Source organism: Puma concolor, chromosome B3, assembly GCF_028749965.1.
Source record: "Puma concolor isolate L17-30 chromosome B3, mPumCon1.1.hap2, whole genome shotgun sequence".
Taxonomy (NCBI): Eukaryota; Metazoa; Chordata; class Mammalia; order Carnivora; family Felidae; genus Puma; species Puma concolor.
The window spans coordinates 38525485-38544203 of NC_141672.1; the positions used below are offsets into that span (position 1 = coordinate 38525485).

General features: G+C 39.7%; 1 protein-coding gene and 1 pseudogene across 7 annotated transcripts in view; one reads left to right on the forward strand and one right to left on the reverse strand.

Moving 5' to 3' along the window:
• WDR89 (WD repeat domain 89) overlaps positions 1–18486 on the forward strand; it is a 38117-nt gene extending 19631 nt beyond the window's left edge. For 6 of the 7 annotated variants that reach the window (XM_086709579.1, XM_086709577.1, XM_086709580.1 and 3 more), the window contains one exon: positions 16361–18486. In XM_086709579.1, the coding sequence (XP_086565705.1) occupies positions 16393–17556 (1164 nt within the window). In that variant the 5' untranslated portion in view covers positions 16361–16392 and the 3' untranslated portion in view covers positions 17557–18486. Of the gene's footprint in view, positions 1–14697; positions 14966–16360 lie in introns of those variants that run through there. The other variant, XM_086709582.1, reaches the window with a different exon arrangement.
• LOC112855406 (large ribosomal subunit protein eL32 pseudogene) lies at positions 9896–10417 on the reverse strand (annotated as a pseudogene).
• Positions 18487–18719: the final 233 nt, after the last annotated feature.

An 18719-nucleotide genomic window follows, 5' to 3' on the forward strand; every position in this document is an offset into this window, starting at 1 on the left:
TCTAATCAGGAAATTCTGTTTATTCCTCTTTCATAATTGTGGCCTGTATCCAGCCATTTCTCTCTTTTATATCTGCTGCCCAGAATTTTGCACAAACCTTTCACTTACTTCCATTCTTCCCCCAAGGTCTATGCTCTAGGCAGCAGCCAGAGGAATCCCTCCACAAACATCTCTCACGCTCTCAACTGGCTTTCCTTCTCACTTAAGAATAAAATATACGGGTGCCTGGGTGGCTCCTTCAGTTAAGCATCTGATTTCGGCTCGGGTCATGACCTCACAGTTCATGAGGTCAAGCCCTGCGTTAGGCTCTGTGCTGACAGCTCAGAGCCTGGAGCCTGCTTTGGATTCCCCCCCCCCAACCCCCACCCCCGCCTCTCTCTCTCTCTCTCTCTCAAAATAAATAAACGTTAAAGATAAATAAATAAAATTGAATGTTCCGACCGTGGCCCTGCAAAGCCCTTATTTGTCTCCAGCTACCTCTTTAACCTTATTTCCTGTACCACTTTCCTTCTCTGACTCATCTTCAGCTGCTGTGGACCACTTGCTGTTTCTCTCTGCCCAGGAGGCTTTTAGCCCACACCCTCATTTCCTTCTGGTCTCAGCTGAAATATCACCTCATGGGAGAGATTTTCCTTTATTTATTTTTTGAAGTTTATTTATTTATTTTGAGCAGGGGATGAACAGGGGAAGGGCAGAGAGAGAGAGAATCCCAAACAGGCTCTGTGCTGTCAGTGCAGAGCCTGAAGCGCCAGGGCTCAGTCTCACTGAGTGTGAGATCATGACCTGGGCTGAAACCAAGAGTCAGACCCTTGACTGACTGGGCCACCCAGACACCCCGAGATTTTCCTTTAATGACTGAATCCAAAAGGCTTGTCCTGCCTCGTTTTTCTGGCCTTAACCAGTATTATTTTTCATACCACTTTGACTTTTCATTATTATAATTAGTTATTTGTCTAATAGCTGTCTGTCACCCCACTGGCCTCAATGAAAGCTAGGACTTTGCCTGTGTTCTTTGCTGAATCCAGTGTGTTCTAGGCCTGTCATTCCCATCCTTCAAGATTTGGTTTTGAATTATTGAAAAGGGTCATTCTTTAGGACTTCTGAGCAGATTTAATGTTGATATTGCTTATCAATTTCTAACTATAATATAATATGCAAGTGGCCGGTTCTTAGATGTTAACATCATTCTGTTATGGCCTCTAGGCATTGGTTCTTTTTATCCCCCACCTTTTTTTGCAGTTATTAAAGAGAATGCATGTGCTTAATTTTTAAAAACGTCTATTCAGACTTATAAAAAGAAGTAGTAAACATATAGTACCAACTCAAAATTTTGGATTATTCCACACTGCTACTAACTGTTCCAAATTAAGACATCTGGTGACTGGGGAAGTTTGGTTTCTGTCTCTATTTGGTTAACCAGCTGGTTGTTCTGGAAAGGCAAACACAGTTAATTGTTCTTGTTGAAAGAAGCAGGGCGTTCATAGATTTACTTCAAAGCGTGACTTTTCGGTGGAAGATTTACTTGAGAAATTAGACAGCGCAGGATGTTACTGAGAAAAATGTCTTTGTTTTTAAAAAGATACTTGAATGTTATATCTGGAACTTGATACTTGAATGTTGTATCCCCGACTGCATGAGAAAGTGTGTGTGTCATTCCCTCCTCCCCCTCCCCCTTTTCCTTGGTAACAGATTCCTGCACTTTAAAAACTCTGCTTTCTCTACGAATTTTAGTGTATTTAATGCATGAGATGCCATATGTTGTTGCAGCCAGTATCTTTGAACATTCCTGTGAATAAGAATAGCATATTCAGACTCACTAAGCAGGATTAATTTACAAAGACATTTAGTCTCAGTCATTAATGAATATGATATTTAAAATTACATCGAAGTTGTAGCAGATGTCAGTTTAGCATACCTTCCACTCAATATTCAGCACTTCTTCCCAATTGAAAACAAATGGCTCTTTGGCAAATTGTTTCAAAGCCAGTTCTGTGTTAGTTTAAAATACACACACAAATTTGTCTAAATTTTTGACATAAACGTTTTCTGAGAGATGTTCTGCTGAAGTTAAACCAATGCATACTTTTTATCCCAAGGTATTGTTTCCTCTAAGACATACTGATACTGAATAGGAGTGACTGTTACTATTTCACTCTTCCTGGTTTTTCTGAAATAAATATTAATAACCAGCTTCCTAAGTTTTACTTGTGCAGTTTTGCTTCAGATAGGCTGACATTAGGGGCGCCTGGGTGGCTCAGTCGGTTAAGCGTCCGACTTCAGCCAGGTCACGATCTCGCGGTCCGTGAGTTCGAGCCCCGCGTCAGGCTCTGGGCTGATGGCTCAGAGCCTGGAGCCTGCTTCCGATTCTGTGTCTCCCTCTCTCTCTGCCCCTCCCCCATTCATGCTGTGTCTCTCTCTGTCTCAAAAATAAATAAATGTTAAAAAAAAAATTTTAACAGATACGCTGACATTAGATATGCTTGATAACTAATAAGCTTCTTTAACATCCAGCATAGAGATTTTTGTGGCTCCCATTAGATTTTTCATGTTTGCCATTAATATATGACAGTAGTAGCTACTCCTTCCAAGTGCTCTATTAATATAGTCCGTCCCCTTTTTAAAAAATAACTATGATATATGCTTACTATACAGCTAACATCATCTACCCATATTGTTTTTAAGTTTATTTATTTTGAGAGAGAGAGAGAGAGCATGTGTGCACGCACGCACTAGTGGGGCAAGAGCAGAGAGAGGGGCAGAGCCAGCACAGAGCCCGACATGTGGCCCAAACCCACGAACCATGAAATCATGACCTAAGCCAAAGTCAGGAGGTAGACACTTAACCAACTGAGTCACCCAGCCGCCCCCACCCTTATTTTTTAAAAATATGATATGTACTTGGGATGCCTGGCTGGCTCAGTTGGTAAAGCATGTGACTCTTGGAGTTGTGCGTTCAAGCCCCACACTGGGCATAGAAATTACTAAATAAATAAATAAAATCTGATGTATACTTATTATACATACGTCTATGAATAATGCACATATATGTATATTGTTACATATCTGTAGGTGTGCCTTATTATAGGGGAAGTATAATATAGGAGTTAATACTGTGGGCTCTGGAACAAGAATGCTTGAGTTCAGAAACCAGCCTTACTGTATATTAGTTGTTCATTATTAAAAATTTTAGCAATATATGGGGTGCCTGGGTTGCTCAGTTGGTTGAGCGACTGACTTTGGCTCAGGTCATGATCTCACAGTTTGTGAGTTTGAGCCCCGTGTCAAGCCCTGTGCTGACAGCTCAGAGTTTGGAGCCTGCTTCGGATTCTGTGTCTCCCTCTGTCTCTGCCCCTCTCCCACTTGCGCTCTGTCTCAGTCTCTCTCTCAAAAATAAATGAACATTAAAAAAAAAATTTAGCAATATAGAAAAGTACTAGAAAGACAACACACACCCCCATGTGCGTGCACATGTACACATATGCACTCCAGATATTTGAAATACATTTTACGAACGTTATTCTGGAGATCTTTCTGCACATATATACAGATAGAGTGAGCAGAAATGTGCATAGGAATGATTTTATTAAAATGGGATGGTATAGTATACATTTTCTCTAAGTAGTATTACATTTAATGTGAATTTAATAAAAAATAAATAAAATGTAAGTGCTGAAGGTCTGGTGTTTCTTTAGTATAAGAAATTAATTGCCCTTTTATTTTTAAGTTTATTTATTTTGAGAGAGAGAGAATCCCAAGCGGGCTCTGTGTTGTCAGCATGAGCCCAATGTGGGGCTCAGTCTCATAAACCACGAGATCATGACCTGAGCCGAAATCAGGAGTCGGTCGCTTAACTGACTGAGCCACCCAGGCGCCCTCCCCCCCACTTTGGATTTCACCTAAAGAAAATGTGAATAGTATTATGAGGTTGGGGTCATTTTGTTTTTCAGTTTTTTAAACTATATGTTTCAGATATCTACACAACTGATGGATATACTCAGACGTAGGTTTTTCTGGTGAGCAGGTAGCCTTTCATGTGATGACTGGAGGGCTCAGACCCTTTCATTTGATGGCTCAACCAGAGGGCTCTGAAGTCCTCTGCATCCAGCCAGCAGTTAGGTGAAGAGAAGGTGAAGACACACCACGTCCGGATCACCTGGCCCAAACATGACACGATGTACTTCCACTTGCAAAAACTAGTCACTTAGACTGAGGCAAACCTTGGGGGCCCTGGTCTCTGTTTTCTCCTCTGAGATCCGTACCAAGTCCTGGGTATATCACACTCCTGTGAGCTGTTTCTCATTTCCCACAAGTAGCATAGACTTTAGAAATACAGTAAGCCCTAGCAGCCCTCTTTGCTGAGCTCCTGTGGTTTAGTAAGTAAGGGTATTTACTTCTTAGAGTGTTTCTGAGGTTGCCTACCTTCCTCCTCAATTGACTTCTTTCCAAATCTGGGAGTGTTAGATTTTATTTTTTATATTTTTATAATGAAAAGAGAGAGCTGACTGGGGGAGAGGTTGGTGGTGGCCTTCATGACTGGCCTGAGTTATCTCAGGTCTGGAATTGAGACTGACATAAGAGCTTTTTGGCATAGCAACATTCCTAGCACGTATGTATGCAAAATCCTTTCTTATTCCTCCAAACGTCCATGATGTGTATCAAGAACATTTTAAAAAAGTGTTTTTTGAATAAGATTAGGTTTCTAGAAGAGTTGCAAAGATACTACAGTTTCTATATACCCTTCACCCTAATGTTAATGTCTGCAAACCAAATTTGGTAACATTTACCCAAACTAAGAAATTAACACTGGTACAATACTATTGACTAAACTATACAGTTTGTTTGGATTTCACCAGCTTTTCCACTAATATCCTTTTTCTGGTCAGTCCAGTCAAGGATACCACATCCACATTTAGTTGTCAAACCTCCTTAGTCTCCTCCGGCCTGTGACAGTCTCTCAGATCTTGCTTATTTTTCATGACCTTGAAACTTTTGAAGAGTACCAACCAGGTGTTTGTAAGATATCCCTGAATGTAGGTTTGTGTGATGTTTTCTCATGATTCCACCGGGGTGATGGATTAGGGGGAAGAATACCACAGAAGCGAAGGATCTTTCCCATCATGTCACACCAGGGGGCACGTGACATCAACACGATTTAACCTTCATCAGTTGGGTAAGGTGATATCTTCCAGGTTCCTCTACTTAAAGTTACTATTTTTTACTCTTTTCATACTCTATTCTTTGAAGCAAGTAATTAAGACTAGTCTGTACTGGAGGGGAGGAGAATTAAGCTCCACCTCCTGGAGGAGGTATATCTCCTTAAATTACTTAGAATTCTTCCCTTGTTTTAAAAAAAATTTTTTTTTAACGTTTTATTCATTTTTGAGACAAGGAGAGACAGAGCATGAACAAGGGAGGGTCAGAGAGAGAGGGAGACACAGAATCTGAAACAGGCTCCAGGCTCTGAGCTGTCAGCACAGAGCCCGACGTGGGGCTCGAAATCACGGACAGCGAGATCATGACCTGAGCCGAAGTCGGACGCTTAACCGACTGAGCCACGCAGGCGCCCCTCTTCCCTTGTTTATTTACTTATATAGGCGTTTATTTTTATCCGTATGGATTCATGAGTATTTTATTCTTGAGATTATAATCCAATGTAACCGTTATTTTGCTGTTCAAATTAGTCTAGTGTGACCAGTGGGAGACCTTGGCTCTTGTGCCTTAGTTATTTATTTATTTATTTACTTACTTACTTACTTACTTACTTACTTATGTATTTAGCACTACTTTACTTTCTGGCATTATTTGATGCTCTCTGCTGATCTTGAATTTTCCCTGCCCCAGACCTAGAATCAGCCATTTGTTCAAGGAGCTCAAAGGGTATTTTTAATAGGTTAGATCTTAAGCTTTTCTGACTAGTACCTAACTAAAAGATAAACTTATAGCAGTGAAACTGTATCGTCTTATAAAACATGTTGAAGTTTATTTGCTCTTTACAAGTGTATTTTTCATTATAAGATAACAAATAAAATCTTAAAAAGCACCAGCTCAGTTTGATATGTTAGTAATTTATTCAGATTTGAGAATTATTTGTTTGATACTAGTGTTCATGAAATTTTGCATATTGATTCATTTTTTAAAAAAAGTTTTAATATAAAAGTAACTGAGACTGCTTACCTATTTTAAAAGCTTTAAGAATTATAAATTTTTAAAATTTGAATGTAAAATGAAATAAAATGAATGCAAAGCACATGAAAGTTCATTAGAAGAAAGGAAATTAACATTTGTTGCTTATTTTCTTAATGCCAAGAATTGTGCCCTCTAATACTTCTGCGTTCCTGTATTCTGTGATTACCCCTGTTCTTATACTATATTGTAATTGTTTACTGTTCAGTCTCCTAACTTCTTAAAGACAGCAAATATGTTTTTGATCTGAATCTCCAGCATTTAGCATAGTACTTAGCCATAATAGGTACTCAATATTGAGAGTGTCCATTTTTATCTCCACGTTATTTTTTTTTTTTTATTTAAGTGATCTCTGTATCCAACATTAGGCTTGAACTTATGACCCCAAGATCAAGAGCTGCATGCTCTTCTGACAGCCAGCCAAGCACTGCTTTATCCCTACTTAAAGATGGGGAAACTGAGGCTTAGAGAGTTCAGGTAATTTGTACTATGATGACTTTGCTAGTTTGTGGCAGAACAAGAGCATGAAATTAGGATCTTTGATTCTTTTTTTATTTTATTTTTTTTAAGTTTGTTTATTTTGAGAGTGAGAGAGACAGGTGGGGACAGAGAGGGAGGGATGGAGGGAGGGAGAGAGAGAGAGACAGACAGAGAGAGAGAGAGAAAGAGAATTCCAAGCAGGCTCTGCACTAACAGTGCAGTGATGCAGGGCTCGAACCCATGAACTGTGAGATTATGACCTGAGCTAAAACCAAGAATTGAATGCTTAACCGACTGAGCCACCGCGTGCCCCTGATTCTTTTTTTTTTCCCTTCTAATTTTTAATTTTTTTTTTTTTTTTTTTTTTTTTTTGAGAGAGAGGGATAGAGAATCTGAAGCAGGCTCTGTGCTCAGCGGGGCTTGATTTCATGACTGAAATCATGACCTGAGCTGAAATCAAAAGTCAGATGCTTAACTGACTGAGCCACCCAGGCACCCCAAAATGTTTGATTCTTTTTTTTTTTAATATTTATTTATTTAAGGGGGGCGGGGGAGGGGCAGAGAGAGAGAGGTAGACACAGAATCTGAAGCAGGCTCCAGGCTCTGAGCTGTCCGCACAGAGCCTGACGTGGGACTCGAACTCATGAGCTGTGAGATCATGACCTGAGCCGAAGTCAGATGCTTAACTGACTGAGCCCCCCAGGATGTTTAATTCTTAAGCCTATTGCTTTTTCTGTTGTACCACACTCACAGTTTTTTGATAAGCTGAAAATAACTTCACTGCATTATTTTCAAATTGATAATCTCTGAAAGTATTCAGAAGAAACTGGCAATATTTGTTGCCTCCAGGGAGAGGAAAGGGGCTTGAGGACGAGCCAAGACATTAGTTTTGGAACCTTTTGAATTTTAAACCATATGACTATTTTAGATATTAAAAAATATAAATACATTTAAAAAATATACAGAAACTTACCAGATGGAGTTTTACATTGTTTTTAAACATTGTATCATTTCAATGGTTGTTTTTTTATTTTGTAGAGCAAATATAGATTTGCTCTGTATTAATGGTAGGATCCCTGATTCTAAAGATATCTTTTATAGAGTCTTCTGGGAAGTTTTTTGTGTATTTTATTTTTTCCCTTTATTTTTGGACAAGAAATTTGAAAGATGGGGTGTGGGAGAGGATAGATGTTTTAAAGGGAACAGAAGATCAAGGTCCCTCTGTTCAGTGTGAATGAAATTTGACTTCTTAAAATATGTTCCCTAAATCTTCCTTTATAGGAGCCTCTTACCTTAAGTGAGTACTCGGTGATACACCCAAGACTTTATTTGATTATATTTAATTAGTTAGAGTGGTTCCGGCTGCATTAATAAAAACTCTGCTACAAACTGACTTAAATAGAAAATGTAGAATCTCATTAACATGGACTAATGGAAGAAAAGTTCTTCCCATCAGTTGAATTGGGTCCACTTTAGAATTAGTGTTGCACGTCTGAACAAATTATAGTTGGAAGGAGAATACTGAATAGATTGGCAAGAATATAAGTTTCTGAACCAAGGATAGAATTAAAAGGATAGAATTACTGGTTTAAAAGGATAGAATTACTGTTATTGGTTTAGGCTAATCAGGATCTGCCCCTGGAGCTAGGGTCAAGTCTTCAAACCATGTTGATGCCACATGGAGGAGGGAGAGAAGGATGAGTTGGAGAGGTTCCATCATACTGTCCACTAGAGCTCCTTAACTGCCTTTCAAATAATATATGATGTATAAGGGACCCTCCAGTCCTAATCACAACTTTTGAGGAATGTAATTGTTCATGCTGGCTGATGGGTGCATATTCTCTACTCCATACAAATTCCATAATAAGAAGTTTAAAAAGAAAGAAAAGGGGGACACACAAAAATAATGAGTAAGTGATGGTTGCTTATTGTAATATTTTTCCAGGCCAGTATGTGTTTTTTTAATCCTCCTGCTCCCTTTCTTTCTCCGCTGCTTATATGTGGGGTTAACATGTAATTCCCCCTCTCAAAGGCTAATAGGCATGTTCCTTAATTATAGTTGACATTAATGCTTCAGTACTTATATTGAAGAGCAACAGCATAGTATTAGAGTGAGCACAGGTTCTCAGGTTTTTGAAGTTACAACTTGGGTTTCGAACCAAACTCCCCCCACATCCTCACCTTAGTGGCTGTGAGAGCATTGACAAGTACTCAGTCCCTCGGAGCTTCAATTTCCTCTGTAAAATGGGGATAATGAGTTCCTGGGTGGCTCAGCTGCTTAAGCGTCTGACTTTGGCTCAGGCCATGATTTTCATGGTTCGTGAGCTGGAGCCTCGCCATCGGGCTCTCTGCTGACAGCACAGAGCCCGCTTCAGGTCCTCTGTCTCCCTCCCTCAAAAATAAGTAAACATTTTTAAAAAATGAGGATAATAATCCCTATCCTGTAATGTTAAATGATTATGATTAAAAAAACCAAAAAACTAGTAAGTTGGTAGCACAGAGCCCAGCATTCGTTGAACTCCAGTTATGATTATTTTCTTCTCTGTGAGGCTCAGTTATCCTTGCCTAATTTGATAAATGCAGTGTAGCATTGTAGTTAAATTGTAAGTGTAGATTGTGAACTTATTAATGCCCATTCCTGAATGCCTTTTCCCCATTAAACTTTTCCCTACATTTGGGACATTTGCCGGACCTCTGCATCCCAGTCATCATAGCTAATTCCTTATAGTAAGTGGGCAATACTAAGTTTCAGCTGTGGGGAATTAAGTTTTTCTGACTCAAGTCTGATAAATTGTCTCAAAAGAAAACTAGTCTTATGTCCAACATATACTTCCCATACAACTGTTACTCTTCAGTAGTAAAAGTATAAAAGCATATATGTTTATGCTGTCAAATCTTTCATGTATGGTGAACATTCATACCTGCAAGATAGAAATACATGTATTTTTTTTTTTTAATGTTTATTTATCTTGAGAGAGAGACAGGGAGCACAAGCCAAGCTCGGAGGGCCAGAGAGAGAAAGAGAGAATCCCAAGCAGGCTCTGTGCTGTCAATGCGGAGCCTGATGCCGGGCTCAATCCCACGAACCGCGAGATCATGACCTGAGCCGAAATGAAGAGTTGGACGCTTAAACAACTGAGCCACCTAGGTGCCCCAGAAATATATGTATTTCTAAGGATACCTCCATTTCTGATTTCATGCAAAATAATATGCCGAAGACCTTTGGTATAGTGCCTTTCATAGTCAATAGTTTCTTTTCTTTCTTTTTTTTTTTTTTTGTAGTTTTATGGTTTTATTAACACAAATATGATATGCACATAAGCTGTCTATTCATTTTCTTCGCTGCACAGTCTGGCATTGGGATTCGTGACTCTGATGGCCAACTGAGCTGCTCTTTCCACAATGGCTTTATGGTTCTTGGAGGAGACCTTGTGAGCAGTCTCTGCACAGTAAGATTTGTTGCACATCAGCAGCACCTCAAGCTCCTTGACATTGTGGACTAGGAACTTCCGGAAGCCACGGGGCAGCATGTGCTTTGTCTTCTTGTTGCTCCCGTAACCAACGTTGGGCATCAAGATCTGGCCCTTGAGTCTTCTGCGCACTCTATTGTCAATGCCTCTGGGTTTCCGCCGGTTGCGCTTGATTTTGACATGTCGGTCTGGTGCCGGATGAACTTCTTGGTCCTCTTTTTAGCAATCTTGGGCTTCACCAGAGGTCTGAGGACAGCCATGATGCCAAGTTACAGATGGCTGCCACCCCATAGTCAATAGTTTAAGAGATGTAAAATATATGTTATTTTCTTTTTTTGCTTTTTATTTAAGTGGAAAAGAAAGCTACTTCCTCTTCCATTATAGAAATATTTAAGCTAGGCTGTCCTTCAGATTTCATACTTAAACTTAGCCAGCTTAGAATAAGAGCAATACCTAGTTGCAGCTAGATACGTTTGGGATGCACTTCATATACAGAAAGAACATTTTATTGGTTTTATTTTAATAGGAAATAAAGTGAAATAGTATTTTAATTGATTAAAGAACTTAAATCTTATTAAGACACAAGTGATGAGGAATTCATACTTATGTTTAGGGATTTTGCTATTAAGTAAACAACTGTTAATTATCTCAGGACAATTTTTATTATTTTTTAATTTGAGAGAGAGAATCCCAAGAATCCCACAATCCTGGGATCATGACCTGAGCTGAAATCCAGGGTCGGACGCTCAACCGACTGAGCCACCCCAGTGCCCCTAAGGATAATTGTTGAGATAAGAGATTGGTCAGCACTTCCATCTAATGTGTTCCAAGATGGCAGTTCATCAAGAATTTAATATTCTCACCCCCTTAAAACTCGTCCTGAGATGTTTGTTTTGGGTCATCTTTATAAACATCTTCCACCCTCTGCATCATATTCAGACGTGAGAACTCTGTATCCCAGCAAGAACCACAACGGCAGTTTTGAGGTCCTGCCGTTTCCTGATCTGCACTAGGTGGTTCAAGATGAGATATTAGTAATTGTTCTACCTCCGTTCTCAGCATCCTTAGGCCCATATTTAAAGTGGCTATGATTGCTAGCTAACTGTAACAGGCAATCTTTGTAAAATGAAGAAAACTTCTTTTTAGCCACGCATAGCTTTAGACTTTACTAAACTTCCATTATCTGGATCTCTTCTTAGATTGTCTCACCTCACCTGTGTATGACTCCAGAGCTGGGGCAGTACCTCCCCCCTTCCCCCGCCTTTTTTGTACATTCCTTTTTCTCTGTTGTTCCCTTGTGGCTTATTTTCATTTCTTTTCTCCTCCGTATTCTTTAGTACTCTTGTCTGTCCCCTTCTTTTTGCACCCCTTTCCACTTGGGTGTGTGTGTGTGTATATATGTTGACATAAGAAAGGCTCACGCGGCTGTCACTAGCCTGTTGAAATCTAGAATGCTAATCTTCCTTTTATGCATCTAACAGAAACAAATAGAGAAAAATTATGGTTAATCTTGTGTGTTCTTTTCATATGTTTTTGTTAGATTGAATCATATGAGGTTGTCAGTATTGTTTTGATCTACAGAAATAGATTTAACTTAATACTTCCCTAAGCATCCTGCAGCCCAAAAGTAGGATTTGGAAATTGTTTGGATGAGAGGCCTGAGCAATGAGAATTAGATATCGCAGAGGTTCTGGCTTAACTGAGTAGATGAGAATGCTGTCATGCTGTTAATACCGTCGACCAAAGTGGAGACAATTGTGAAGTGTACGTTGTGTTTGTTTTTAAGGGGAAGGCTTGGTGGGGTTGGGAGGGGGAGCATAAATAATCACTTTTATTTTGGGGTGTAGTGGGATACAGTAAGGAGAAATGGCCAGTAGACAGAAATATAGATTTGTAAATAGATGAGATCATTAACATGTAGTGGTGCTTGAAATGTGAATGTGACAGAAGTTACCCAGCGAGAGTATAGAGTGGGAAGAAAAGAGATCCTATGGCTTCTCTTCAGGACTGGGAAGTGGGTCATGCCAAGAAACCTCAGATAAGGGCTATACGTAGAAGAAAAAGTATATATCATCTTAGAATGATTCATTCGTATGTAAAATTAAGAATTAACTACCTAGCCTTGGAAGGTTATATTTCAAATATGATTCACTTGCATATGAATGTGTTAAAACATAAGTAGAGGTTTTCATGTTTCCCCATAAGAGATTGAATTATTTTACTGTTTGTATCTGTGAATGAATATAAGCTCTATAGTTTGAGATTGTTGTAAGATATACCTACCTTACTTCTAATATCTTTCTTCTTCCTTCTCCTCCCTCCCTTTTTCTTCCTTTCTTCCTCTTCCTTCCTTCTTTCCTTCCTCCCTCCCTCTCTCCCTCCCTCCATTCCTTCCTTCCTTCTATCCTTATTTGAACAGTGTATCATGTGGACAGCCACTGTGATTATTATCATTGCTACAGTCTTAAAGTGTTAAGTTCGCTGTAGTATTTAATCTGGGGCCCGCTCTGCCTGTCCCATCAACCCCCAGAATCCGTTGAATTAAAGCCACACAGGGAACTTTTCCAACGTGAAACAGACTCTCCAGGCAATGTACTGGAGGGAAGGAGTACAGCACTACTGTTCTGCTTGAGAGCATGGTCATAGTCCTACAAATTACTGTTACCTAAAAGGCATGATAAACTTGGTTATTTAAAATTCTCATCAACCTGGGACACCTGGGTGGCTCAGTTGGTTGAGCATCTGACTCATGATTTTGGCTTAGATCATGATCCCAGGGTCATGGGATTGAACCCTGTGTTGGGCTCTGTGCTGAGCATGGAGCCTGCTTAAAATTAAAATTCTCTCTCTCTCTCTCCCTTCCCCCTCTGCCCGTCTTCCCTGCTTGTGCACTCTGTCTCTCTCTAAAATAAAAAAATAGCAGTGCTTGAGTGGCTCAGTCCATTGAGCAGCTAGCTGACTCTTGGTTTCAGCTCAGGTCAAGATCTCACAGTTTGTGGGTTTGAGCCCTGCATCAGGCTCTGTGCTGATAGCTCAGAGCCTGGAGCCTGCTTTGGATTCTGTCTCTCTCTCTCTCTCTCTCTCTCTCTCTCTGTCGCTCCCCTGCTCTCGTTCTGTCTCTCTCTCTCAAAAGTAAACATTAAGAAAGAAAGAAAGAAAGAAAGAAAGAAAGAAAGAAAGAAAGAAAGAAGGAAAGAGAAAGAAAGAAAGAGGAGGAAAGAAAAAAATAGACAATCTAGCGTGGTCATGAAGAGCACAGTCCTTGGACAGAGTGCCTAGGTCCACATTCCAGCTCCACCATTTACAAGCTACTACAGCCTGAGAAGTACTTCTCCAGAATTTCATACTGGGAACCCCTGTTGTATTGTTTCCTATTGTTGCTGTAACAGGTTACTACAAACTTGGTGGCTTGAAACAACACAAGTTTATTATATTATAATTCCGGGGTTCAGAAACCCAAATTAGATTTCACTGGGTGAAAATGGTGGTGTTAGCCAGGGCTGCATTTCCATCTGGAGGCTCTAAAGGGGAACAAGTCTTGGCCTTTTCTAGGTCCTAGAGGCCGCCCACTAATTTTTTTGTAAATGTTTATTTATTTTGAGGGGGAGAGAGCAGCAGTGGGGCAGAGACTCCCAGACAGGTTCTGTACCGTCAGTGCAGAGCCCTACTCAGGGCGCCATCTCACAAACCATGAGATCATGACCTGAGCTGAAACCAAGAGTTGGATGCTTAACTGAGTGAGCCAACCAGGCACCCTGGGTCCAGCCACTTCTTGACCTTCTTCACCCAAACCAGCAATTTATCTTTCTGTAGCTGTAACATAGCAACACCTATCTCTGATTCTCATCATGCTCTGCCTCCTCCATTTACTTTTTTTTGTTTTTAATTTTAGAGTGGGCGGGGGAGGGGGGGGGAGAGAGAGAGAGAGAGAGAGAGAGAGAGAGAGAGAATTTTAAGCAGGCTCCATGCTCAGCATGGAGCCCAACATGGGGCTTGATCCCACAACCCTGGAATCATTTCCTGAGCTGAAATCAAGAGTGGGACACTCAACCACCTGGGCCATCCAGGTGGCTCCTTCTACTTTTAAGAACACTGGTGGGGAGCCTGAGTGGCTCAGGCGGTTAAGTGTCCATCTTTGGCTCAGGTCATGATCTCACAGTTTGTGGGTTTGAGCCCCATGTTGGGCTCTGTGCTGACAGCTCAGAGCCTGGAGCTGCTTTGGATTCTGTGTCTCCCTCTCCCTCTGCCCCTCCCCAGCTCTTGCTCTGTCTCTCTCACTTAAAAATAAGCATTAAGGGGCGCCTGGGTGGCGCAGTCGGTTAAGCGTCCGACTTCAGCCAGGTCACGATCTCGCGGTCCGTGAGTTCGAGCCCCGCGTCGGGCTCTGGGCTGATGGCTCAGAGCCTGGAGCCTGTTTCTGATTCTGTGTCTCCCTCTCTCTCTGCCCCTCCTCTGTTCATGCTCTGTCTCTCTCTGTCCCAAAAATAAATAAACGTTGGAAAAAAAAAAAAAAAAGCATTAAAAAAAAATTAAAAAAAAAAAACAAAACACTAGTGATTACATTGGCTCCACCCAGCTAATCCAGAATAATCTCCCTATTATAAGATCAGCTATAAGCACAACTCAGCACAGAAGCCAAATAATCCAAATGAAATGAGCAGAAGATCTGAATAGGCATTTTTGCAAAGAAGACGTACAGATGGCAAATGAATACAGGAAATGATGCTCAACATCACTAATCACCGGGAAATGCAAATCAAAACCACAACGAGATATCACCTTACACCTGTCAGAATGGCTAGAGTCAAAAAGACATGAAATAACAAGTGTTGGTAAGGACGTGGAGAAAAAGAAACCCTCATGCACTTTTTTTTTTAATTTATTTTTTAAATAGAGATAGTGTGTGCAGGCAGGGGAGGAGGGACAGAGAGAAGAGAGGTGAGAGGAGAGAGAGAATTTTAAGCAGGCTCCACGCTCTGCACAGAGCCCAACTTGGGGCTTGATCCCAAAACCTGGGATCATAACCTGAGCCGAAATCAAGAGTCAGGCACTCAACCGACTGAATCACCCACGTGTCTCCCTCACATACTACTATCGGGGGGAATGAAACTGGTGCAGCCACTGTACAAGACAGTATGGAGGTTCCTTTAAAAATGTAAAATAGGAATACCAAATGACCCAATAATTCTACTACTGGGTATTTACCCAAAGAAAATGAAAACACTCATTTAAAAAGATATGTGCTCCCCTGTGTTTGTTGCAGCATCATTTACAATACTACCGAGCTACAAAAAAGGGAATGAGATCTTGTCATTCATGACAACATGGATGGATCCAGGGGCTATTATGCTAAGTGAAATAGGTCCAACAGAGAAAGACAGATACCATATGATTTCACGTATATGTGGAATTTTAAAAACAAAAAGCAGAAACAGATCATAAATACACAGAACAAACTGATGGTTGCCAGAGGGGAGTGGTGGAGAGAGGTAGGCAACATGGATAGAGGGGAGTGGGAGATACAGGCTTCCACTTATGGAATGAGTAAGTGACAGAGGTAAAAAAGCATGGGGAATATATATAGTCCGTGGTATTGTAACAATGTATGGTGACAGATGGTAGCTACACTTGGGGTGAGCATAAGATACAGACTTGTGAGTCACTGTGTTGTACACCTGAAATTAATGTAACATTGTGTGCCAATTATACTTCACTAATTTAAAAAAGTTTTTTTTAAAGGTCAGCTGATTAGCTGCCTCAATTCCTCTTTGCCAGGAAACCTCTAACATTCACAGGTTCCAGGGATGAAGGCTTAGACATCTTTGGAGGACCACTTTTCTGCGTTCACAACTAGATTTAAATTCTAAAAGTTACATTAAGGCAGCTAAGGCCAGGAGAAGATGATCCCAAAGTGGAGAATGCTGAGAATTAGGAGTATGACCAATAATTGAGTTTAAGCTGAAAGGAACTGCTGAGCAACACATATATATGTTGTAAAATTCTCTTACTGGCATAAAGCATATATGGTAGATTCAGTATTCAAGACCGATTGAATCAGAAGGAGGCAACTAAGTTTTAGCCATATCATGGCAGGGAAAGATTAAAATATTAGAATAGATTTTATTTTTTTTTCTTTTGTGCCAGCCCTAAAAGGGAAATGTTCTTGATTTAATCATAATTTTGAGAAGCTTTGGGTTTAATTTTAATTCTTTGTATTTTTCTTACAGATTTGTACTGCACTTTGAATGCTCCTCCTGACATGGAGAGGATTGAGGAACAATTCGCTAACCTGAACATTGTTAAACGTTCCTCGGGGACTACAGAGCCTACTTACCTGCTGGGTATAGATGCATCAAAAACCGTACAAGCAGAAAAAGAAAGCTTGATCGCTGTTTTATGTTCTAACGGATCAATCAGAATCTACGATAAAGAGAGGTTATACATACTACGAGAATTTCATGGCTATCCTGGACTTCTCAATGGAGTCAAATTTGCAAATTCTTGTGACAATATATATTCATCATGTACTGACGGCACTGTAAAATGTTGGGATGCTCGATTAGCCAGTGAAAAACCTGTCCAGCTGTTCAAGGGTTACCCTTCCAATATTTTCATTAGTTTTGATATCAGCTGTAATGATCACGTCATTTGCGCTGGTACAGAAAAAGTTGATGATGATGCATTGCTGGTATTTTGGGATGCAAGAATTAATTCTCAGGATTTGTCTACTTCTAAAGACCCACTTGGAGCATATTCAGAGACACACAGTGATGATGTCACTCAAGTACGCTTCCATCCCAGCAATCCCAACATGGTGGTCTCCGGTTCAACTGATGGCCTGGTGAATGTATTTGATATTAGTATTGATAATGAAGAAGATGCACTGGTTACGACCTGTAACTCTGTTTCTTCCGTAAGCTGTATTGGTTGGTCTGGGAAGGACTATAAACAGATTTATTGCATGACGCACGATGAAGGATTTTGTTGGTGGGATCTTAATCATCTGGATACTGATGAACCAATTACACGTTTGAACATCCAGGATGTCAGAGAAGTAATTAATGTGAAAGGAGGCATTTTGGACTATTTGGTTGGTGGCCTGTATCACGAAAAAATGGACAAATTGTTTGTTGTTGGGGGAACAAACACAGGAATTATTCACTTACTGAGCTGTACTACAGCAGGATTGATTCATGTGACCAGCCTTCACGGAGGGCATGCTGCTACAGTCCGTTCTTTCTGTTGGAATATGCAGGATGATTCTTTGCTAACCGGAGGGGAAGATGCACAGTTGTTACTTTGGAAACCTGGAGCATTAGACAAGACATTTACAAAGAAAGACAGCATGAAAATAGCATCCTCTGTGTACCAGCGAGTTCGAGTTCACAGTAATGATTCTTACAAGAAAAGGAAGAAGCAGTGATGTGATGTTGGGAGCTTCCTTGAAAGGTTTTATAGTCGCAAGTAATTATCTTTGTGTTCTACCTGTGATAGATCTGTTTAAAGCTCATATGTAAAAACAAGCCAGTTAGCAAACAATCCTGGAAAAACGCTGAAAATGGTTTAATTCAGGTCTTCATGTATTCTAAAATTATTTTTTTTAAAGCTGCCAGTTGAGTATATAATCAGTGAGTTGAAAGTAAAATTACATTCCTCATTTTTAAAACCCATCTGTTGAGTTAGTAAATGTTGGGTTTAAGAAATAGCTTTGATAAGGACTTTTTAGAAGTAGATGGCTGATATGACTTTAAAAAATCAGGTGGTTTGAGCTATATTTTGTAAGCTCAGTTTTTTACATTTTAAATCGTCTTCATTATTTATAAAACCAATCAGACTGTTTTCTGTCAGAGCTCCTACTTGCTTAATACACATAGATTATGTTGGAGTATTTAAATGTAAATATTCTAATGATTCTAAATAGTACTAAGCTTTTTTAGAAATAAAGTGATTTGCGTCTATTTAAAAATATATATTTAGTAAATATTTGCATCTATATTTTAAAATGGTTAAATAGTAAGCAGGTATTTCATTGAGGAAAAAGAAATTATCTTGCAAAATTCATTTTGGGTCCGTGGAAATACAACAATGAAAGTATAATAGCAGAATGACTTTTTTATTTCAAAGTAGTCTATTATTTTGTGATAAAATTTTCTTTCATAGTGCTTTATCCATATTTTTAAACATAAGAGCCCATGGGGAGTGGGGGCCATGCAAGAGTTGGCCGCCAGAGCTTAAAGGGGGACACCACCATAATCTAATTTAAACGTGAATTTTTGTTTACTGCTAATTTTTTCATCTTTCTACGTATTTTTCCAAGGTATCCTAATAAAAAGCTGGTCACTCTAAAGGTTTAGTATGTTCTTACGTTTAATTAAAAATAAAAATATCTTTTTATGGATAAAAATATTTATAAAAATATTTTAGAACGTTTTTATCTTTTGAACTAAAAATATGCTTGAAAAATACAAGCATTACTTTAGAACCTTTTACATTTCTCTTTAAATGTTAATAGTGACTTATCTCTGCAAGTAGCAGTGGGGGAACTTTTTATTCCATAGAACAATGCAACTTCTATTTAGGTATGAT